Consider the following 24940-nt stretch of genomic DNA (forward strand, 5'->3'; position numbering starts at 1 on the left):
CAGATATTAAAGTACACAATACAATCTTGGGCCTTCAGTATCAGAGAACAGCGGTATTTCACTCCTTCCAGTGACACAGTCAATTGTGGTACAGTAATTAGCTATTCAGCAGACCGAGCGTTCCATCAGAGAGAGAGAGAGACCTTACACCCGAGTCTTGCTAATTAAACTGGCGCAGTGAATTTGTTGCCGCCTGCACCATCATGACCACTGTTGTTTGGACAATTACTTCATTCATGTAGTGACCTTTTTTTCATCAGATACAACATTATAGTTTAAAAAGTAGTTAGACGTTTGTTCTGTATTGTACTGAAAAGTGTTTGTAGGTGTCGTCCAGGAATATCCACTCGTTAATTTATTCCCTTCCTCCGAGTACAAACACCTGTACTGCATACTGCTGTGGCCGTGGTGTATAAGGGACTTTATTTTTTTATTTTTTTTAAGTTCTTATTAAAGCTATGTCGTATATTGTATAAATGATTTATATCCACTTGTTTCTAGTATCATAAACATCATTTACAGAAGCGTTTCATCTGGTAAAAAATCATCAGTTTGTATTAAAAAAAATAATTTACACCATAATAAGACTCCTAATAGTTTTTTCTTATGGTGTTTTACAATTATTTCACCCTTAACAATATAGCGAGAAGTCCAAAACAAAACACATTTCGAGCACTAGTGATAAATAATGGTGTAGTTTGTAACAGGAAATACACAGGGGACAATTAGCGACTCTTTAACACGGTAATCATCACCCACTGATAACTGGACCTGTTGTCGTGTGGCGTTTAATTAATTCTGTTTTCTGGAACGACTACTTGAGTACACCAGGTAATCTATGAGAGGGAATGTCGTGTAGTGTATAGCCCCAAGATATGACTAAAGGAGAGCATGTGTGGTGGAGAGCAGCCCTTGTCGTGGTATGATTCCAATGTAACGTTATACTGGTATTGTTGGCCAGTGTCGGAGAGTTCCTTTAATACTGTCATAATCTTCTGTTTATAAAATATTCGACGTAAGATTTGGTATTAATGTTATGATCAAGAAATTATTCACTCTGGATTTTACATTATTTTTTTCTGACTTCCGAATTCATCACAACTTTTATATATTGGGGAAATCTAATTTTTTTCGTATCTTTCCTGTTTGTATATTTAAATTTACTTTGCTTCTAACTTTTCTTTAAACTTATCCTTCATTGAATATTTGATGATCATTTATCTTTACCCTCACAGTATGATCCTACCTGAGATTTTTTTTAATTAGTTAATACTGAAGGTGAAAGAGTGAAAGAGGATCCTTTTTAAGTAGAATTAATTAAAAAGATGTTTGAAAATGCAAGCAAAAATTCCCAAGTTTCCCCTCCAAAAAGTTGACATTTCCCCTTCCTTTCTATATCCATAAACTCAGTAAAACACCAATTAAACCTATTTAATACTAATAATGGGGTATTTATAGGAGATTTACCCATTCTACACCTGTAATTATTGACTCATAGATACAACGTTATGATCGTCTCTTGTCGGTGTGGAGAAAAGACTTAGAACTCATTAGTGTGAAGGATTGGGCGAGGTTCTGGCACGGAGGTTCACAGTTTAGCCCAACACAACAAGTGATGTGATAAATTCAGTCGGAAATGCATGATGCTGGTCCGAGCGCTGGAGAGACTAAAATACGAGCAAGAATGTCTTATATCATAGGTGTTTCAGCGAGCGAATTTAAATGGGGGTAAACCTGTTCGTGCTGTGTTTGTTTTTTGTACTTGTGTTTGTTTCCTTTTGTTGTTGTTCTTGTTCTTTTTGGTGATGGTTATGATGTTGTGAGAGTCAAGCTAATGTTGTGATCAATATGATAACATAATCCTATCCTTACAGTGTGATTTTCGCTTATAACAAACACCCAATGATAACTTTCACTCATAACAAACACCCAATGATAACTTTCACTCATAACAAACACCCAATGATAACTTTCACTCATAACAAACACCCAATAGTAACTTTCACAAGAGTCAAGAAACTTCCAATGCTGTTCAGGCCGTCACAGTCTCTCGCGTCTCAACAGCTTCAGACACATAAATTGACGTTGTTACCATGTGTGTGAGTCGAACATAAATTTGCGATAAAGTTACTCCTCCTCCTCTTCTTCTCTCAACTTACTACCACATTATAGATAGTGTCAAGAGAGACTTAACAGCTAGCAGAAGGACGGCACTAAATCAGCTGTATATTATAGACCGCCCAGTAACTTGACTATGGTGTATCCAGGCACCAAACACGGGAGAGAGAGAGAGTCAAAATAAATCATCTATATTGAGAAAGTAACACGGAGCGAGAGAAAGATAGTCATAATAATTCACATCTATATAGAGGGAGTGAGAGAGAGAGGGAGAGAGAGAGAGAGAGAGAGAGAGAGAGATGCATCCGTGGAGAGTGTAATTTGTCAGTGTTTAATGATTCGGATTCACGAGTCTGAATCTCGGGGTTCGTGGAGCAGTAAGAGAGGTAACATGACTTTTAACCGTGAATGTATCTTTCGCGTGTCTTGTTTTGATTCCATTCCTGTTAGTTTTGCCTCTCTCTCTCTCTCTCTCTCTCTCTCTCTCTCTCTCTCTCTCTCTCTCTCTCTCTCTCTCTCTCTCTCTCTCTCTCTCTCTCTCTCTCTCTCTCTCATTAAACCTTCTTGGAAACTCTCTTCCTTTTCCTGCTAAATTTATTGTGGCGAAAAATTTCTCCCCAAAAGGATAAATTAGTGATTTTCTTATCAGCGTCGGATTATCTTATTATTACAGTTAATGTTATTACGTACAAGGACACACACACACACACACACTACCAATACAAGTTCAAGGACACATTACAAGGACACACCACAAGTACAAGGACACACACACTACCACTATAAGTTTCAGCCTCAACACTTCAACACAACTAACATGGACAAGTTTCTCTCTTTCACGTTGTTTATGTTGGTGTAGGACGTTGGTTATGATCGCCACCACTATTTATCTGGATATTAATCAGGAGAAAGTTTGCAACACTGTGTCTCTTGACTCTACCAGTGTGAGGTGTAGTGGCCGCGAGTGAGTTAGGTGCAGCGAGTGTTTGGAGGGAGTGAGATGCCGCGAGTGACTGAGGGAGTGAGGTGCCGCGAGTGACTGAGGGAGTGAGGTGCCGCGAGTGACTGAGGGAGTGAGGTGCCGCGAGTGACTGAGGGAGTGAGGTGCCGCGAGTGACTGAGGGAGTGAGGTGCCGCGAGTGACTGAGGGAATGAGGTGCTGCGAGTGACTGAGGGAGTGAGGTGCCGCGAGTGACTGAGGGAGTGAGGTGCCGCGAGTGTTCGGAGGGAGTGAATTAGTTTCCAAAAGAAAACTCAAATAACGAAAGACTATCTGTAAAATACACCAAAGGAAAAAAAATCTGGTAAAATAATAAAACACAAAGTATAAGAATAACGATAAAAGAGCATAGCAAGAAAGGTTTTAGTCCCCGGGTACATAGCATTCAATAGCTGATATGTGACTTAATCCCCTTTGACCCTGACGTGGATCTTATATGTATTATTCTCATTGATCCATCCGTGTGCAAGTCGCCGTGAATATAATTGTATTTCTCAACTACATTGTATTTTTTTATGTCTCTTAGTAAGTTTGTAATTCTCTCTCTCTCTCTCTCTCTCTCTCTCTCTCTCTGGTAACTCGAGTAGCTATATTTGAAATCGTGCCTACGTACTGTTTTTCGTTTTAAGTTTTTATTTTCCATATATGCTCACTCTTCCAGACTTTTACACGACCGTCGGCTCAATTTCCTTTTCAACTGCTGCTGTTATTGCCTGCTGCACCTCTCTTGTTTTATCCAGGTTATAAATATTCAGTCCAGTAGCAACAGTATTCTCCATTTTTTTTTCTTTGTCATCAAGTTTAGTTTAATATAAGTTGCTTATTTGTTCAGTCTGGTAGAGCGTTTGATGTGATAAGCAGTATGGGAGGAGAAATTTTTAGTAGATGTGTATGTACTGTAACATATAAATGCGTTGATCGCCAACATTCAACCCAACGTTTTTTTTCCCACTCTGGTCGTCAGCATCACACCATTCATTCAGTTCCCAGTATGTCCGACATAATCTGTAATAATAAGAGGACATACGTTAGTGCTTCCCTCGTTTAGTGTTTTACTGTAATGGTATAAACTTGTTCCGTCGACAATAGATTAATATCTGTTGGTCGGTGAACGCTATAGGGGCTTTCTGTTCTGTTCTTGCTGCTGTATGTCCCTCCAAACACACACACACACACACACATAAGAACATAAGAACATAAGAATGGAGGAAACTGCAGCGGGCCTATTGGCCCATACTGGGCAGTCCCGTTTACACCCAACCCCTATTGCTCATATGAGCATCCAACCTATGTTTGAAGCAATTCAGCGTATTCGAGTTAATGATGATATTTGGTAACTTGTTCCATTCATCCACTACTCTGTTTCCAAACCAGTGTTTACCTATTTCACGCCTAAATTTAAATTTGTCTAATTTAAAACCATTGTTACGAGTTCGCTCCTGGTTGGATAGTTTGAGTACCTTTGTAATGTCCCCTTTGTTTAGCCCTGCCTTCCACTTATACACCTCTATCAGGTCGCCCCTCGCTCTACGTCTCTCAAGGGAGTGCAAATTAAGATGCTTTAACCTGTCTCTATACTCAAGGTTCCTAATGCTCGGGATTAGTCTTGTCATTCTCCTCTGAATTCTTTCCAAGGATTCTATATCCATTCTGTAATACGGTGACCAGAACTGAACTGCGTAATCCAGGTGTGGTCTCACAAGAGCAAGATACAGTTTTAGGATGACCTCGCTAGTCTTGTAACTAACACTCCTTTGTATGAACCCAAGTACTTTATTAGCCTTGTTACGAGCAAAAACACATTGTTTACTTGGCTTAAGGTTCCTACTTATCATTACTCCTAAATCTCTCTCGCAGTCGGATTTCTCTATAGCATCGTTGTTCATCTGGTATCTGGTTTCCCTGTTTACATCTCCTATACTGAGTACTTTACATTTGTCACGTTGAATTTCATCTGCCATTTTTCAGACCATTCGAAAAATTTGTTTAGATCTTCCTGTAGTTTTGCCGAGTCCTCGTCAGATTTGATAACACGTCCTATTTTAGTGTCATCAGCAAATTTACTTATGTTGCTGTCAATGCCGATATCTATGTCGTTTATGTATATAATAAATAATAATGGTCCAAGTACTGAGCCTTGGGGAACTCCACTTGTGACGTTGCTCCAATGGGACTTAGTGCCGTTAATGCTCACTCGCTGTTTCCTGTCCTGTAACCACGCCCTAATCCATTTAAGGATGTCACCTTTGATGCCATGAGCTTCTACCTTTCTAATTAGTCTTTCGTGGGGGACTCTGTCGAAGGCTTTGCTAAAGTCGAGATATACCACATCATAATTATGCCCCTCGTCCACCGATTCGAAAACTGATGAAAAGAATGTTAATAGATTAGTTAGGCAAGAACGTCCGCTTGTGAAGCCATGCTGGGAATCATTGATCAATCGGTGCTTCTCCAAGTGATTTCGAATAGAGTTTGAAATGATTGCTTCCAGTAATTTGCCTACTATTGATGTTAGGCTGATTGAGCTACATTATACCAGCCGCTTCTCTCGGTATCACTGCTAATTAATGCGTGAACCCTGACAAATGGTTCCAGGAAAATTAATCTCTTTATATTTTGGGCGTACTTCAGGAGCCATCAATAGTCGCGTTTATCAGGTTATATAACACAATCGTGAGTTAGAACTAAAACATAACTTACCTGGATGTTTATTGTGTTAATTATCTAATATTTTTGCTCAATTTCTGCACTTGGGTTTCATCCAAGTGAGTGAATTTCATAAACGTTTTCAACTTTGTCAATGTTGATGTTATAATGTATTACTGCGCTTCAACAACTAAGGTCTTAAAGTGTTTATACAAGATTAGTAATTATGAGAGTTATAACTGTCTGTGTAACTTTGTTTATATTAGTATTATTATGTTATGCCTCTCTGCTGCTCACAGTGAATCGTTGTCACTTTTTTGCCATTTAATTACGATATTATTTTTAAAGTTTCTCTCTAATTTTCTCTCTTTACTAATCTCTTTATCTCCTTTGTTTGGTCATTGGTAGAAACACTGACACGTACACAGTAGATCCCTCGTGTAGGTTAGGTTAGGTTAGGTTCGGTTCGGTTAGGTTAGGTTCGGTTCGGTTAGGTTAGGTTAGGTTAGGTTAGGCACTTAAACAAAATATTATCGTTTACCTATTTGACTGTAAGCATTCCTCCTGACGCAGCTGACTACATCTTCCTCTTGCTTACCTCAACCTTACTTCCTACTGTCTACACAATGACTGGGGGGAAATGCTTCTCTTTTAGAACAAATAATGGCAATTCTTTACAGTATTAGTGATATAAATATGAAATGTTTGTCAAGAAATATTTGATATATATCTCCAATAAAAAATATCTTTCAATGGGATATATAACATTTGAAGGCTTTTATTCTCACCTAACATTTCATTCTCAAGGTGATATATGGTGTATCTTATAAATATCAAATTGTAACATCAAAGGCATTTTTTCGCTGTATTTTCTGGTAAAAATACAATAGTGGGTGATATAAACAATAGAATAATGTATTTTCTCAGTAAATCAGTGGGTGGAGAGCGAGGAAGGGAGCCATACCAGGGTAGTTGTCACCAGCCAGTGGGAAGACGTCAGGTTCTCAGGCGCTGTCAATAACACCAGCGCCTCGGACGTCACGACGAGAGTGAGACTTTGTGTATCAGGGTGGGCGAGACGTCTTCTGGCCTCTCGTCCTGTCCTCCCTCATGTTTTCCCTTAAATCTTTACTTCTGGACAAAAGTAACTCGCATCACACAACTGGAAATGAGTCCTCAGAGATGGCATCTTTTATTGTGTTCGTGTGTTTATCAGTACTAATGTTTGTGTGTATGAATAGGTATACAAAGACTTTATATATACAGAGACGAGAGAGAGAGAGAGAGAGAGAGAGAGAGAGAGAGAGAGAGAGAGAGACTGGAGCATCACGCCTGTAGGACATTCATCAATAACAGTAGACAGGTGGGGACCTGAGGGAGAGACAGAGACCTTCGTTAAGCGACTCTCCAGGAAGACTTGACACGTCCCCTGACGGGTTGCTGGGCGTCAGGAGGGAGAAACGGGGGAAGGGGCTGGCAGGCAGACACGGTGTAAACGGCCTGAGCGTGAACTACTTCAAGGGATTAAGAGAAATAATAAAAATATTTAATTAATAACATATCGTAAGCGACAACTTCTCCAAATGACGAGAGACTTTATCTATCTATCTATCTATCTATCTATCTATCTATCTATCTATCTATCTATCTATTTATCTATCTATCTATTTATCTATCTATCTATCTGTTTGTCTATCTACAGTATGTGGCCAGCACAGTACAAACATTTAACAAAATTTGGTCTTATTACAGGTGTGTGTGTGTGTGTGTGTGTGTGTGTGTGTGTGTGTGTGTGTGTGTGTGTGTGTGTGTGTGTGTGTGTGTGTGTGTGTGTGTGTGTGACTGACTTTCTAGTATATTGTGTTCTGCTCTGACTTGGGTGACCGGGGAACCGTCCTTAAGGCGGCTGGGTTTAGGTGGTAGGTCTTGGAAGAGGACAGGTGAATGAAATTAAAAATATTAATTCGGAAGTAGAGATGTAGATGTAACTATGGCAGAGTTGAGAGAGGATCTTTGACAAGGGTTCAAACGAGTATCAATGTGGATTATATTATTAAGTGGTGAGGTTAAACTGAGAATAGACTAATTATTAACTTTATCTCGTGAAGGAAGGATTAGCACAGATGGATGAAGGTAAAGAGAATGAAGGGATAATGGATAAGCAATACTCACAAGCAATTTCTATGCAAAATTGCAGTAACCTTGAATGCAAATCTACTGATGACATTACTGTGTTTACAAAGTGAGGACGGAAGTTTGTTACTTTGCCTCTGCTAAATAAGACTGGAATAATAAAAGCAAGCACAAAACAACAAAGAGTTTACGTATGGTTGAGAGAACAGTCAAATACAATAGAGGGGAAGTAGTGTAGGCTGCTACTGGGTAAAAGGATGAAAGGACAAGTGTACTGAACCACACACACCACTTGACTTCACCTCCAGCGATGCTTGTGTGCAAGAAGGGGAATACGAAACTAGTTGACCTACGGTGGGCGGGGTTTGGGAGACATGTAGGTACTTTATAAACGGTGGATCTCATCTACCAGCGACACTCACCCACTGGGTCTGCCATCTTCCTCTAGTCATGAAGGTTCTGGTGAGTTAATTATATCTCTATTGGAAATAATAATGATAGACTTACACATCGAGTTTTCCTGTAGACAATATTCACGGATCACAAATATGTCGTGAACAACGAGGATGTCACTCACTTAGGATATTGCAATGACAAGAAAAAACAAGTGGCACTCAAACCTGGAGGACGAAGGAATATTAACATTAGATCAATTATCTTTGTTCCACTTCGTTTATTATCATCTTATTCCTTTGTCCAATATATTTATCGCTGTCACTAAGTTTATTGTATCTTCCCGTTGATGATTAATTTTGATATATATTAAGCTACTAAATAAATACGTATATACATATTAACGTCCCTCGAATAAAAATTAATCTTGTTTCCAATCACACAGTGCTTGTAATACATCAGTAAAATGTTCCTATGGTGATATTACACGTTAGCTGCATAGAATCTAAGTTGTAGTGGTTCAGTGACTGATGATAGTGCCTCATGGGTCCTGCACGAGTATACGTCAACCAAGTTCTCACATAAAATTAACTGCACAACTTAGATGTTATTATCCATAAAACGTCTTTATTTAAGTATAGATTATACTGTCATCCATCTATACACTAATTATTACCCCCTTGTTAGGTCATTCTCCTGTTGGCTGTAATGGCGGCAGCAGATCAGAGGCTTGAGACAAAACCTTTCTCTGTTGGTGACATCAGGTACGAGGGCCCGACCATCCACGGTGCTAGCAAGAGAGAGAGTGTGTCTACCAACGTCCGCTACCTGCAGCCCCAACACTCGTACGATTATAAGACTATACCCTTTCTCGTGTATCCTTACTAGCACGACGACCGGTACCCGCTGTATTACCTCCATTAGACACCCTGACATGTTTAAGACAGACGATGATGAAGTGTTACTACATCACTAATTACAGTATTATGCTTCATCAACGTTGAGGAGAGAAAAAAAACACAATTGCAGGTGAAATATTTATACCAACCAGTTTAGTATAAATAATTCGTCTGTCATTCTGGGGATTCTCTCTTAGGGTGTTGTTCGCGTTATGGTGGTTCTTAACTGTGGTATGAAAGTGTATCAGTACTGTATGTGTTAGTTAAGTGATTTACCAGACACTTGCCACAGCACGAGATCTCATCAACAGTCTAGTTAATGTCTATTTGTATAAGGTGTGTTAAGGGTGAAATAAACAACTAAAATGGAAAATGATCACTCGTAATATATATAGTTCCTTAACAACGATACTTTAGGTAATTGAGTACAATACTTCTCTATTTATGAAAAATTCCTTAAATCATTGTGTTTCAGGGGATAAAAACACCTATTTTAACTCTCAGAGCGACACCCACTTAAAATTTGCAATATAAGAATGAACGATGGCTGTTAAGTACTATTTATTTTAAGATACTGATTGTTCAGTCTAAGAGTAATAACTGGGTGGTGGCGCTACACGTAAGTTGCATCAAACATCGACTTTGGAATGATAGCAAAATAGAACTTCATTGAGGCTGGTAATAAAGACTTAGTGAAATTGAGATGAAGTAACTCTGGCTATACTTAACAATGGTAACTCAATCAGGTGTTTGAAAGTTATATCCAAGGAGTAAATTTATTGATATGTCAGAGGATGGGCTTCTCTCATAATAGTCATAGATTTATTTTCTAAAATTTATTCAGAAAGATTAAGCATAAGATAAACTTCAATATATCTGCAACCTAAGATGTGGCGCTCACTGACTTTCGACTAAATTGAACGGAAAAAAAAATATACTCGAAGGAAAAAGGAAAGAAAATAAAGGAAACACCAGAAAGATTTAGAACAGCCAATAACAAACACTATTTTGGTACGCAAATTTTCGTTCATGTCCATCTCACTTCGTCTTGGTGGCTTCCTTTTCCCATTATCTTCTCTCATTTGTTTTCCTCTCTCTCTCTCTCTCTCTCTCGTCGTCTCCAGTGCTTCAATCAGCTAACTCCATTCTTATCTCCTTTCTTCATTTCTCTTCCTTTCTCTTTTCATTTCCCTTGTGACCTCGAGGCAATTTTCACTCTGACCATTACCCGGCGACCTCCAGTCATGCAGTCCAGGTCAGAGGCTCTTGTTGTCGCGAAATTTCTGGCTAAATGGAATAAGTCGTGAGAAATTGCCCTTACGCTACACTGATGATGATTATATAAGAAATAAACAAAATTAAATGATGTGTTAATATATAGCTGCCCTGCATTAGTTATGGTCTTTAATTAAGCAAGTATTCTAGAGTAAATAGATCCACGTGTTATTAAAATTACTAGCGGTATTGGAAAGAGACCGTTGAGCGTAATAACGTGAACTCCATGTTGCAAGGTGGAAAATATTATGGTGGATTATGTCATGAATGAGTTGTCATGATGGTTGGTATAATTTAGTGACACCATGTAGGACTTAAAATCTTGAAAGGAAGAGAAGCGTAAGATCTCTACGGTATAACGTAACGTAAGCCTGATCATACAAGCTACAGCTCTCTCGGACTCGTCAGGAGCCTGCACCGAATACCTCCTTATACTCAAGAGACAGAAAGTTAGTGAGGTCTGGGTGAATTAATATCCATCCATCCTATACATTTGAGGAGAGACTGCACCGTGTAACTCTCTGGCTCTAATACACTGAGAGGATGATCGAGAAATGAATTATGTTGTTTAGTAACCCGTCAATGGATATGAAGAAAAGTTCTAGATAAGACTGCAGACGCCGCTGCTGCTTTTCAGATTTAATATGCTTCCTTATGTGAAGGTAGAATTCAACAAGTATTTAATGATATTCCTAAATGAGCTGACACTGAAATGCGTGACGAAGCTTTTTTTTTTTTTTTACGGGGACTAGCCCACCTGACCACAGGTCATCGACCCATAACGGAGCCTAGGGGGCGGAAAAATAAGAGTTAAAAGAAAATAAAAGTAGAAAAGAAAAAGAGTATATTAATCTACATCATGAAGATGCCGGAAACCAGCTTTTTGAAGTGAGGCAGATTGTATGAATATGGAAACACAGAAGAAGGCAGAGCATTCCACATATTAGCTGTGTGAGGAAAGAAGGATGTACTATAACAAGGTTATTCTAGTGTGATCGACATCCACAGAGAAATGGTGGGCACTGCGGGCAGGACGAGTGTTGGGAGCCCACGGCCAAATCCATCGAACATTACCCGTTAAAGTACCTGTAAAAGAGAGACTAATGCAACATTGCGGCGAAGAGAAAAGGAAGAAATATTACCAACTAAAAGAGGAGAGTCAATAAGACGAAATGCCTTTGATTCCACCCTATCTAACAGTTGGACAGAAGAAGAGCCACCCCAGATATGAGAGCAAAACTCCAAGTTAGGACGAATGAATCCTTTATAAACTTGAAGCAACTGCTCACGAGTGAAGTAGCTACGGCATCTGTACAGCATTCCCAGCTTTCGGGAGGCAGCTTTAGCAATGTTGTGGATGTGTGGCTTCCATGACATAATAGAGGAAATAGTGAGGCCTAGCAATATCTATTTTCGAATTTGGCAGAATGATTACGTCCTGAAATGTGATTGGTGGGAGATCATCTAATTTGAAAAGTGTAATAGGTATATACTGAGTTGAAGAGGTTGGTGCGTTAAGGTTCGGTGCCCACCAGTGTATATGTAGGAGGAGAATCTATTGAATGTGTAACTATCGGATGAATAGGTAAGACAAATATAACATCCACATGTGAAATGATTTTATTACTATACTATCGCAGTGCTCTTAACGTACAATATACAAACAGTAGTTTTGTCACATCAGTAAGCGTGTCCAACAGGCGCGGGTACCACCAAACAGTAGTGGGTGTGGGGGTGTCTATACGTAATGGTAGGGATTGTAATAGTTGCGGCCTCTATTAGACGGGTATACGGGACGAGTGCGTAGGTGATGGTGTACTGGGAGACTGTGGACCCTGTAGTTAGAGCGTTGGCGGGGCACGTAGAGGTTGTTGCCGGGGTCAGCTTCCCTTTTACCAACACCATGCAAAGTCGGTCCCACGTAGCTGGTGCCACCACCATAGTGGCGGGCCACACCATGACGATGTTGGCCATAGCTATGCCCGTGAGGGCCATAGTAACCGTGAGTGTTGCCACGGTAGCCGTGAGTGTGGTCTTGGTAGCCATGAGTGCGGCCATGGTAGCCTGAGTAACCATGGGAAGGTTCAGCTTCACGTTTCTGCTCTGCCGCCACCATGGCAGCCAACAGAAGAACGACCTGCCAGGTGACAAAGGAAATACATTATTCACAAAATTACATAAGCATCTAGAAAAACTAAATATTGGTTCCTATTACATAATTTTAATGATAATGTTATGTACACTTCCTTCTGGAACTTGTGAAGAAGAGTTAAGACAGAGCTGGTGGTGAAGTGTGTCGCAGTACGTCACTAGTATGTTGTAATCGCACTGCCCCTAACACTCCGATGGGGACTTCGTCAACGTAAGAAAAGAAGAAGGATATTCGCAGAGGCCGTAAATGTCTCGTTGACTCACCAGAATCCTCATGGTTGATGGCAGTGATAGAGACAGCAGACTTGTGTGGCTACGATACAAACTTTGATGCTTATATACCGTCAACGCTGCTAGTCCCTCCCATATCCACCCATTCCATTACCTTACCCATCCCTTTGATATACATCCCAACATTATCGTAATGTACCTTAATTATCTATTCTGAGGCTTAGTGTGCTGTCGGCTTACACAAGGTCGTATATCCTTCGCAGTTTCCTATGTTTTGTGTTGGTTTGTTTTGTGTTCCAAACTGAAATTCTTGCCATATTGTTCGTGCATGACTCTCTCTCTCTGTTCACCGTTATCTATTGTAGTTCACTAGACTCATACAACATGTCAACCTTGTAGCGTAATCATTAACGTATCCTGCTACCAAAAATTACAAAGTTTACGTAGCATATTTCTTCACTTTTATTCACCAGTGATCCTCAACTCTATTAATAAATAAAACTTTTCTTTATTGTCTTTTTTCATATACGGTGCAGTACCTTATAACCTAAAGTTCGCTACTTTATTCACATCTTAATCCCACAGACTTATGTTTAATCTCTCTCCCGACTTTTCCCCCGAATTATCCCTATTGTAAAATTTCTTCTCTTCCTCCTTAATATTTCCGTTTCATTAACACATATTCCTCCATATCCTCACTTCAGAAATCTCCCACATCCACTGCTCTCTGGTCCTTTTACCCATGTAGGTCTTCCACAATTCCCTCCTTTAATCCCTTTCACTGTTACCTCCTCCTCCCTTTCTAAATCCTCTTTCCACGGTCATCTCACGTATAGCTGCCTTCAGTCATCTTATTTGTTATCTTATCATAATTTCGTCTAGCAGGTCTCTCTCTCTTATACGTTCAATACCACATCCTACAGACCCCAGTGAACGCCACATCCTACACATCCCAGTAAACGCCACATCCCACAGATCCTTCTTATACAGTCAACACCACATCCTCCATACCATCCTCGTAAGCCTTACCAAGATCTCCACCCATGCCCCTCACGCAGGATCTCCCTCCTCATCCCAGATTTCCTTTCCACAGTAATCCTCCGCTAGAGTTCCCTTCTATAGCCTCCAGCAGTGGTGAAGGGCTGGTGACAGTGTCTTAAGAGAGAGTCTTGAGGATACAACAAAACAAACTGTTAGGTCAGGAACTCTCACTTATTCAAGTTACTGAAGAATGTAAGTTGATAACGAAGAAGATATTTCAACACGCATTGTCATTTATCCTTTACATGATGTTATCAATATAAAACTTCTCTTGAACATGGTATTCGTGCATATGTTCCGGTCTTATAAAAGCATTTTAGCAGCAGTAAATGTATTGAATTTTATAAAATAAAAACTAAAATGATAATTTTTTTTTTATTTTGAGTTCGGTATTGGTGAAGATTTAGTCTGGTTCTCCTGACACCCCTGTCTGTCAGATGCCGTCAGCTCCCCCATGTCCCCGCTGTTGTTACGTCACTGCCCGGCTAGCTTAGTCCTTCCAGTTAAGGATAATCCCCCCTCGTCCTCTCTCACTAGCTCTTTGTACACGTTTGATGTGTACGTAAATAAAGAATAAAAACGCACCTTTACCATTACCTTGTTACTGGACACAACTCAAACATCCGATGCTCGACGCTCTGACTTAAGAGACAAAAAGGCGCCTGGATACCTGAGATCTGAGTCGGTCCCTTGATACCTAAAGGAAGTGAAGCGGTGAGAAATAATGGTAAAACAAAACCTTTTCTTTTCCTGCCGGTGAAAAAATTGGGAGCTCTTCGTGGTAGAGGAACTGTGGGAGAAAACAAGCAAATGGAAATTCAGTGTCCCTAGTCAAGAGAGAGAGACCGTCCACTGCAGCCATTGAAGAAGTTGAGGGAGGAGTGGAAGGTTGAGGAATCTATTTCTCTTCCACGACAGAAAATTGTCCTTCCAGTGGGCCTTTTCCGTAGTTTCTGGCTTTACACCGTTGGGTCTTGACTATTTTTTTTAAAGACCAAAGTTGGAATGAAACAAGCAGTCCACCTTACAGTATTTAATGCATGTAATAAAAAATTGACTTATGAATGTTTGTACCCCGACACCAAACGAAAGATTCTCGTGTGCAGGTAACTTAGCAGACTCAGGCAGGATAGTCAGTCATCAAAGGCGCTGGCTGCCACAATTCTGTTTCCTTACCCATAAGGATATTATAAAGAAGCTTTCATCAAGAAGCTTTGCCCAGGGAAGCCGTTGATTACGGAGCTTAGGCCCAGGAGAGTTTCATGCGCAACAGCGAGCACAAACCCTTCATGCACTTAACTAATTTGTGATCCTAAGTGAGGCAATATACCGAACCTGACGATACCAAGTATAATTGACTTACCGAACATACGGTCTTCCTTTACGATGTTCACTTTTTCCAGTATCTGATTTATAATGTCATTGCTCCTCACCTGAGAAACACAACTAACACGAAGATAAATTTAGAACAGAAGACTGGGATCACCTGAAGATTAACCAGCAAACTTATTTCAAGATGTTTAAACACCCTAGCGCTAACCTAACCTAACCTAATTAAAACTAAGCTCGGGACTAATCTCCAGGTGATATGAAGATTTTGAAACGTGTGGATGTGTTGGGTGACATAAATGGAAGATGATGATAAAAATTAATAACTTTTTTTATAATTCAGATGAGAAGGTTTTTCTGGGTATTGTTTTTAATCTTAAGTTACGTATAGAAGTAATTTATATGTGTTTATCGAACTCCCCATCACAATCATACCTTTTTTTTTCATATACAGTATCTACCTATCCCTCATCCGTACAGGTAACAGCAAAGATTACACGTCCTTGCATTCCAGTGACCAACATAATTTCCTCCATATTGTGACTTCATGAACCAGATATGTAGTACTGTATTGTTGTGTTCCGGTCTGTGTTAGTAGTTGTGAAGCAGCCATCTACCTCGCCCACCTCTCAGACCTATAACTTCATCAGCAGCTATTTTTCTCACGAGGATTGTAATTCAAGGACGAAATTGTAAGTTTTTTTTTCTTCCTTTCTATCATTATTATTACTTTCAGTCATCCTCCCCTTATTTACTCTCTCTCTCTCTCTCTCTCTCTCTCAACAACTTTCTTAACCTTTATTTAAGCCATGACTCATTTACATTATCTTAACGGTAACAAGGAAAGAAAATGCTGTCACATTCACTCGTGTGTGTGTGTGTGTGTGTGGGGACGGACAATTTCACAGGCCCCTCCCACCCGCCCTGTGCCAGCCTGGGGAGAGACAATCAGGCCCTAATCTAATTCTTTTCCCCCGGGAGAATCGTGTTCTTGGACCCAGTGTGATGTAGGGACTAGCAAAAACATCCTATCACGGCAGTATCTTAATAGCAAAAACATCCTATCACGGCAGTATCATAATAGCAAAAATATCCTATCACGGCAGTATCATAATAGCAAAAACATGCATCACAGCAGAATCTTACTAGCAAAAACATCTATCACGGTAGATCCTTCACAAAATCTATTTTAATTTGTCTGGTACGGGGCAGTAACTTTAGCTGTGTTGTACTCTTATTAATAATACATTGAACTGTTGTGTTGCTGTAATTTGGGCTGCTGGCTTATACGAAGAGCAGTATTAATGTTTTAGGGCCATTACTGCAACGTGAAAATCGCAACGTTTGTATCCCGTTTTCTATGACTCAGCGCTCACTTGTGTCACATTTTCTATAGATATATATGACTTAATAGCTGATCAACGGCTTTCTGGATATTTAATGTTTACTTTTCTAGTTTTTCAGTTCGTTATCGTGATTGGTTCAACTTAATCTAAAAATAAAAATATATGAAACGATTTTTTATATAATTTTCATCCGTAAACTTTGTAGTCATTTTTTTTTAATTCATTGAAACATTTCCAAATTGGTTAACAAATACAAATTTTATTAAGTTGAAGCTCCTGAGTCATAATTATCTGTGTTAACGTAATGGCTCTGGAGTTTTTTAACCGCTTCTAAAGTTTTCATCCGACAGAGCCATGGAGTAGATTAAAAGTATTACATGTTAAGTTATAAAAGGAAATTCTATCACTGGTGCTGCACGAGTTTAGGCAGCCGTGTTGCTCTTGTCTTATGGTTGAAAAATCTACATATAATGAAAACATTAAATAAACAGCGTCATTTACCAATTTAACTGACCCAACCTAATTCTTATATAGTTTGGTTATCATAGTAAATGACGCCTACAATGAAACGAAGCAAGGTCTCTCTCTCTCTCTCTCTCTCTCTCCCATGGTGTTTTTTATTCAACATATGCTTTATCGTTCATCACACACACACACACACACACACACACATCGTATATCTTGAAGGTTTTAGAATATTTCGACAGTTGAGTGTATTATGACACAAAATACTTAGACAAATACATCGTCCCATAACACACACCCTCACACAACATACATTACTTCTCGTATACATATATTTACACAAGAACAAAAGCTCTCCCCTTGTAGCTGCACTTCCTTGAGTAATCAGGGGTAGTCTTGGTGTGGGCCAACTGCAGCTTCACTAACATCAAAGGTGACGAAGGTGATTTCTACATTATTAACCACACTACAACACACACACATGATAACCTAAATGGCTTTCCTAGTGTAGGTTGAGAATCACAGGTAATCTATATCTCATTAATATATCAGTTTTGGGCAGGTATATGTCCAGATAGAGAGGCAGCTCGCCACAGATAACTCTCTCCTCATTACGACAGATAAGATGTGTTCCTGGTGGTTAGCTGAGTCCGCCGCAGGTATTACTCACCCTCACCACAACACTCCATCATGATCAAGGTGCCGCTTCAGTGTAGGTCCTTCACAAGTCTTACTCACCGGTTCACCAAACTCATGCTGATCATTCTTTTTTATACGCTCCGGTTGGATAGTGAATAACGGCATTTACTCACTTCGTCTAGAATTCACTCGACAGGTACCGGTACTATACTGGTTTGTGTCAGAGTAAACATCGTGTATGAAAAAATATAAAAGTACCCCCTGATGTATCTTGGCTGGGGTGGGTGTTAGGTGAAGAAATTACATTAAAATTAGGATAAAGTGAGTCATAAAACCTTTAAAGTTAAGGTCACGAATCGGAATCAAGATTAATGTTTGGAGTCAATGTAGTTCCATGGTAGAAGTTCTGTGGGAACGGCGAGAGAAGGTCCATAGTAATTATTCAAGGTGAAGATAAGGTTAATCTTTCGCACAGTAAAGGTGGCACCTGTTTAAGGTTTGAGGTATTTGGTATAATGTGTGTCAGTCCATCTTGTTTTCTCTTCTCAAAATCTACTATTTTATTTCGTTTCCATGTTCTTGTTGATTTTTGACTTGAGGGAAAAGGAGTATGAGTTTGATCATCTCATCACCCTTCTCATATCTGCGTCACAGTAAGCACACACAGTAATTTAACCTAAGTCAGCTATATTAAGTGATGGGTGTTTAACCAGAAGTATAAAAGTGATTGTGACTTTAATCATTGAGTAAAGTAAATAAATATAATTAATGATTTTATATTATTTTTCTCTTACTTCAATAACAAAAGTTGCCTTCAGACTGCAGGTGTAGCTCATTGAATTTCATATTTACTCTTTGCTAAAAATAAGAAAACAAAAATTAACGGAAATGGAAGATCATGAAAATATGCACAGATTATTTTCGACTAATTCTGGCATATCACGACTTACAAGGCCAGTGAGTATGTGGGGATGTAAGGGAGCGTGGAGGCAAGGGTGGGTGTGGCCAAGGTGCTGGAAGTATATATTGAGTGGGCGGGCACCAACCTCACCACACAGACACACACACACTCTCTCTCTCTCACAACTACGTCCCACCACTAGTCATGAAGACACTGGTAACCTTCCATATATATTATCCTAGAACCTTCCCAGAGACGAATATTTTATAACAGTTTGTAACAACAGTCAGTACATAATGATTGAAGCATTTCATGGATAAGATAAAGGATAACGGGAAGATTAGACACTGCAGCTTATATCATCTTCAAATTAACTACCTTAACGCTAACCTAATCCCCTCACTAGTATGTGTTAGGGTATTCAATCATCAGGTAAAATAATCTTGGGGCTAATCTTCAGGTACTACAGATAAAGTAACAAACTTATCAACAGGTAATGTGTGTTTATACTTACAGATCGTTCTTCTGTTGGTTGCCTTCGTGGCAGCAGAGCAGAAACGTGAGGCTGGACACTACCGTGGTCTCCACGGTTACAGCCGTGGGTATTCAAGTCGTCCTCATTACATGTATGGGGTCAAGCCAGCGTATAGTGTCAGTATCGATTATCCGGTCTATGCCTATCGTGTCAAGTCTGTCTCCCCGTACGGCGCCAACTCCTACCACCCTATTCATAAGCGTGAAGCAGAGCCCAGTTACGGCCTCGGTCACCAGCTAGTGCACGGCCTTGGCTACTATGGGCGAGGAGCTGCTTACGGCTACCAGACCTCCGTGTACCACCCTGGCTATGGTCACTCCCACCAGTACAACCGTGGTGTTGTCTCACCTGGCTCTTTCAACTACTAGATCCTCATTTTACTGCCATTATCTGACTTGTTTAAACGGTACTATTTTTTGTTTTAATATTTCCTTCACAACAACACATTTTTTTTTACTCCTGAGAAATTTTAAGTTTGTAAATAGAAAAGAAATTCTAAATGAAAACTATTTATCCATAGCACAATGGAATTTTGGCTTTGTTGATATTATGTTACCAAGTCAACCTGCCATTGACGATGATACTTGAATTTCGAATAAAGGAATTTTGTATTATATTCAGCATTTTATTAAATCATAAGAGTAGTAATGTGATATGCTTTATTTGACGTTTATTGTCATTACTGAGCTTCAATAACTAAGGTCTTTCAGTGTATAACTAATCTGCTAAAGAATTCCAGCAAAGAAGACAAATGGACGCCGTCAAATCTTACCCGTTTTAATCCCTTGAGTACGATGTCTGCTCTCTGAGTACAGTGAATTATCCCAGTGAGTAAGATTAATAAACCCCTTGAGTTTGATAACTTAATCTCTGGTGTATATATATACATTGGGAATCCTTTGAGTAAGATGTTTTAAATCTTTCAGTCCGGTGACCCATTCTCGAGTTCAAATACATTAAACCCTCGTATTGAAGTGGTTATTCTGATAAAAACTATGACGTGTACCAGAGCACTGTGGTACTGAACACCCTTGCCAAATATCAATAAGATCTTATAGCAGCAAACTTTGGTGTTGACGGACACACAAACACACAAGAACATACTGGCGGATAAACATACAACTTCACTCCGGACATCACGACAAATGTAATTACTTTATTGCGATTTTTTATTGTTATCTTTTAAGAAAGACATGAAGTACAGCCTATCAAAACAAAGTCGTTAGTAGAATAGAATGACAGGTGGCAGGCGTGGGAGTATACATCAGGTGTAATCAGGTGTTGACATTATACTACTGGTACTGTTAATGAGTTTGTCTTATGGCTATGTGTTGACAGGATTTTGTGATGTTATCTCTGTAAACAAATATCACCTGTGCTCGCTAGGCCACGATGGGTTAAAATCTATCCCCTCATATACTAATGGTATCTGTTGACGCACTTTGCCCTGTAATGAAATGTGACACGTCAGTATACAACTATCAAGGAGGAGGGTTATGATAGAGGATAGTGAGGACACATTGATATTCTTCTGTTCTTCTACTTGATGTTAAGTTAATCTTTAGAGAATTTTCACTAGTCAGTTAGTCATTCAGTCAGTTAGTGAAGCTTTAAATCAGTGCATCAGCCAGTCAGTCAAGCAGAAGGACAGTGTATCAGTCAATCAGTCAGTCAAGCATTAAGTCAGTCAATCAAGCAGGACTGTATCAATCAGTGAATCAGTCAAGCATTAAGTCAGTCAATCAAGCAGGACAGTGTATCAATCAGTGAGTCAGTCAAGTATTAAGTCAGTGCATCAATCAATCAGTCTACCAGTAAATCAATAAGTCAACCACCCAATTACCCATTTAAACAATCAGGAGTTGTGCAATACTAACAGATTTAACTGAAGTAGCTATACATTAAAATAATAAACTCCTCCAGGCAGTTCAGGTACGGTCCCAAGGTTATGAGAGAGTCGACCCCACGTACTGACCGCCAGGAAGCTAGATGATTCATCTTAACTGTACACTCTCCGACTTAACCCGTGATTTGCATAGATATATGATTGTGGGTGTGTGGAAAGATATGCCGTTGTGGCATAGGTGTTTGTAGGCGTGGTGGTGGGTAAGGTGGTGGTTGTGTAAAGGGTGGTGGTGGTGTAGGTGTGGTGGTTTGTTGTAGTGTAGGTTGTGGTAGGTGTGGTGGTTGTGTATGTGTGGTGGTGGTTTGTAGGTGGTGTGTAGGTAGGTGGTGTTTGGTGTAGTAGGTGTGGTGGTTTGGTGTGGTGTGGTGTGTAGGTGTGGTGGTGTAGGTGTGGTGGTGTGTGTGTAGGTGTGTAGGTGTTGTGTAGCTGTGGTGGTTGTAGATGTGGTTTTGTATTTGTGGTGGTTTTGTAGGTGTGGGTGTGTGGTGGTGTAGGTGGTGGTTTTGTAGGTGTTGTGTAGGTGTGGTGGTGTGTAGTGTGGTGGTTGTGTAGATGTGGTGGTTTTGTATTTGTGGTGGTTTTGTAGGTGTGGTGGTTTTGTAGGTGTGGTGGTTATGTAGGTGTGGTGGTTGTGTAGGTGTGGTGGTTTTGTAGGTGTGGTGGTTATGTAGGTGTGGTGTTGGTTGTGTAGGTGTGATGGTTATGTCTAAGTTTGGTAGGTGTGTAGGTGCAACAGCCGTGTGGGTGTGGTGGGCATGGAAGAGTGGCGTAGGGGCGGGGTAGAGGTTTTCATGGGGGTGTGACGCCTTCAGTGTCACACCATCGCGCCACACGCCTGACAACCATGTGGGTCAGCCGTCATACACAATTACCACCATGGGAATCTTACTGTACTTATTACATGCGTCAGTCGCATATTTGACTATCATTCTTGACTGACTGACCGACTGACTGATTGACTGACTTATTGATTGACTGACTGACTTACTGACTGATTGACTGACTGATTTACTGATTTATTTACTGATGACTGACAGACTAATCTATTGATTGCCATTCGTGACTGACTAACTGGGCTACTGACTGACATTCTTGCTGACAGGCTAACAAAAAGAGTGACTGGCTGACTAATAGATGCAAGAAGTTGGTGGTGATTTATAGGAGGTAAAAGGCGTTATTATATACTATTATGAGACATATTACTAAGATTCTAAATCACTGAACATCTTCCATTAGTATTAATCACTGGACTCCGTGTGAGATAGGTAAACATGGGTTTGGAAATAGAGTAGTGGATGAATGTAACAAGTTACCAAACATCATCGTTAACTCGAATAAGCTGGATAGCTTCAAACATAGGTTGGATGGATATATGAGCGATAGGGGTTGGGTGTAAATGGGACTGCCCAGTCTGGGCCAATAGGCCCGCTGCAGTTTCCTCCATTCTTATGTACGACAGTGTTATTGTCTTATCCTTGAAGACTTACAGTATATCTAGACACTTTTCTATGTTCTACAACTTTTATAAAATATGTTAAAGAGGATGATATATGGTGTGTTGTTTACGCTGGTAAATGTCTAAGTCTAGATGTTATTGCCATTTTAAATCTCTATTTCCGGGAGAGAGAGATACCCACATTTTCCCATTGCAGACCTATCAAAAAGTTTTAGATAGTCTGTTGGAAAAAATAATCTAATATTCTAACATTTAACAGCTAGTGTATTTCCTAATATAAAAAACTTTTGTTAAAGATCTTAGTTGTTGAAGCGAAATCATACATTTTAACATCAATATCTGTTAATCACTTCTAACGGGCCTTGTGTGTCTATCTATAGCTAAGCGACCTTCAAGTTTGCGGTACAGTTTCACGTTAGCGACGAGGTCGGTGAGGGGCTTTGGGCGGGGCCAGACTCCACGTTGTATATATAGAAAGACGAGAATACTGCCTGACACAGCCACTTCACTACCGACAGCCAACCATGAGGACTCTGGTAAGATGCTCAACAAACCTTATAGCTGTTCTATCCCATTTACTAAAAGATGCCAGCAGGCGTATCAGATAATATGACAGAATAAAATACATAATTGTGAAGTTTGTTGAGTTCATTAATATTTCTCTCCCTCAGATCGTTGTACTGTTGGCCGCCTTCGTGGCAGCAGAGCAGAAGCGCGAGGCTGAGCCCTCATACGGCCTCACTAACTACGGCCACGGTTATCGTTACGGACATGGGCACAGCTACGGCTACAGACCAGTGGCATCTTACCACCCCTACGGCCTCCATTCCGCCAGCCACTCCTACAATCATATCCTTCACAAGCGTGATGCTGAACCTTCCTACGGGCTCGGGTATGGCTACGGCCATGGCTTAGGCTATGGCCATGGTTATGGCTACGGGCACGGTATTGCTCACCACCCATACCATGGCCACTCCTATGTTCACTCCCATGGTATTGGCAAAAGAGCTGCTGAGCCCAGCAATATCTATGGTTACCCTGGGTATGGGTATGGTCACGGTCTCGTCCATGGCCACGGAGCAGTGTATGGCTACAACACGGGCGTCCACCACCCTGGGTATGGCCACTCCTACCAACACAGATCCGGTGTTGTGCTTCCTTCTTACGGCTACTATTAAAACTGTTCTGTCATGTTGCACTGAAATAAAACTAAAAGTTTCATTTGTTGCTGTTTTTGCCTCTGTTTTGTGTGATATTTTGTCGAGATGGAAGCATTGGAAGCATAATGTGCTGTCTAATGGTAGACCCTGCTGCTATATTGCATCACGAAAATTGTGACCAAGTCCCAGGTTGCTCATCTGACTTTCTGCCTCATATACATACAATTGCAGGGTCTCTATTGTTTCTCCTATTCTGACAACACAACATACATATATTGTTTCTCACCATTGATCTTTTTCATTTTTTTTATTTATTTATGGCTCTATTATTATTATTATTATTATTATTATTATTATTATTATTATTATTATTATTATTATTATTATTATTACCAGTATTCTTTTTATTATTGTTATTATTTTATTTTTAATTTGTAGTATAAATTTTAATTACTATGAACAAAATATTATTATAATTGTTATTATTATTACATTTTCGTCCTCCAGGCCCCGATGTGGGTCAGTGACCTGTGCCCGGATGGGCTAATGCCCGTAAAAAAAAAAATATAAAAATATAAAAAAATATTGAAACGAAAAAACTTTATTTTAATTTACTCTCCTATTATTTATTTTGTCGGGAAGTGTTATAAATCTTAAACAGGAAAGTACCAGCAGTACCAGTCAGTATTACTCTTGTTATGTAAACAATAATGCAGTAATGTCAAGCATTAACCACACTCATAATTTTTCAGTGTTCCCAATAATAACAGCTTTACCTTACTGTTTTTGTGTGTATTAAGATTCTCTCTTAGCATGTTTCAGGACAAAGTCTAAGAAATATTCTAAAGTTTTTAAGGTGGTCCTCCCTGTTATCAGTCGTCGTCAGAGCCTCCAGGAGACCACTGGGGCTGAGAAACTTGTTATCATTGGCGCGTGCATGACACGCGGGCCTCATTCTCACGAGCGTTTTGTTTTAATTATGCCACACTTGCTGCGCGATTTAGAAATTAATGGGGTACATTGGGAATTTTCACACGGACTTACGCAAAAAAAAAGAAAAAAAGAAAAAAGATTACGTTGATGCTGACCGAACGCTTGTACAGTTCCCTTCACTCCCTCTTTCAACAGTGAAGCAAGACTGCGTTTAGTTGCACCTTGGTGGGCCCTAGTCTGCGTAACACTGCAAAAACTTCTAATCGTCGACTACGCTGCCGTTCAGTTGAAAAGATATTACTTCGAGTGCTACGAGTCCTTTAACTAAACGCAGTCGTGGTTCTCTGTTAAAGGTGGAAGTGAAAGGAACTGTACAAGCGTTC

The 24940-nt window shown here is 39.9% G+C and overlaps 3 protein-coding genes across 3 annotated transcripts; 2 read left to right on the forward strand and 1 right to left on the reverse strand.

Annotated features, from left to right (window-relative positions):
- Positions 1 to 12068: 12068 nt before the first annotated feature.
- On the reverse strand, positions 12069 to 12970 carry LOC121862987. Its single transcript, XM_042361444.1, has 2 exons — positions 12880 to 12970; positions 12069 to 12601 (listed from the first exon to the last, which is right to left on the reverse strand). Exons 1-2 carry the CDS (start codon positions 12889 to 12891, stop codon positions 12203 to 12205), a joined length of 411 nt encoding a protein of 136 aa, XP_042217378.1. The 5' UTR covers positions 12892 to 12970; the 3' UTR covers positions 12069 to 12202.
- A 5743-nt stretch (positions 12971 to 18713) lies between these two features.
- On the forward strand, positions 18714 to 19718 carry LOC121862988. Its single transcript, XM_042361445.1, has 2 exons — positions 18714 to 18783; positions 19084 to 19718. The coding sequence occupies exons 1-2, from the start codon at positions 18772 to 18774 to the stop codon at positions 19468 to 19470; spliced, it is 399 nt and encodes a 132-aa protein (XP_042217379.1). The 5' UTR covers positions 18714 to 18771; the 3' UTR covers positions 19471 to 19718.
- A 3248-nt stretch (positions 19719 to 22966) lies between these two features.
- On the forward strand, positions 22967 to 23685 carry LOC121862989 (keratin-associated protein 21-1-like). Its single transcript, XM_042361446.1, has 2 exons — positions 22967 to 23000; positions 23136 to 23685. The coding sequence occupies exons 1-2, from the start codon at positions 22989 to 22991 to the stop codon at positions 23640 to 23642; spliced, it is 519 nt and encodes a 172-aa protein (XP_042217380.1). The 5' UTR covers positions 22967 to 22988; the 3' UTR covers positions 23643 to 23685.
- The last annotated feature ends 1255 nt before the right edge of the window (positions 23686 to 24940 follow it).

The sequence above is a fragment of the Homarus americanus genome, unplaced genomic scaffold (assembly GCF_018991925.1).
Source record: "Homarus americanus isolate GMGI-L3 unplaced genomic scaffold, GMGI_Hamer_2.0 scaffold24922, whole genome shotgun sequence".
Lineage (NCBI taxonomy): Eukaryota > Metazoa > Arthropoda > Malacostraca > Decapoda > Nephropidae > Homarus > Homarus americanus.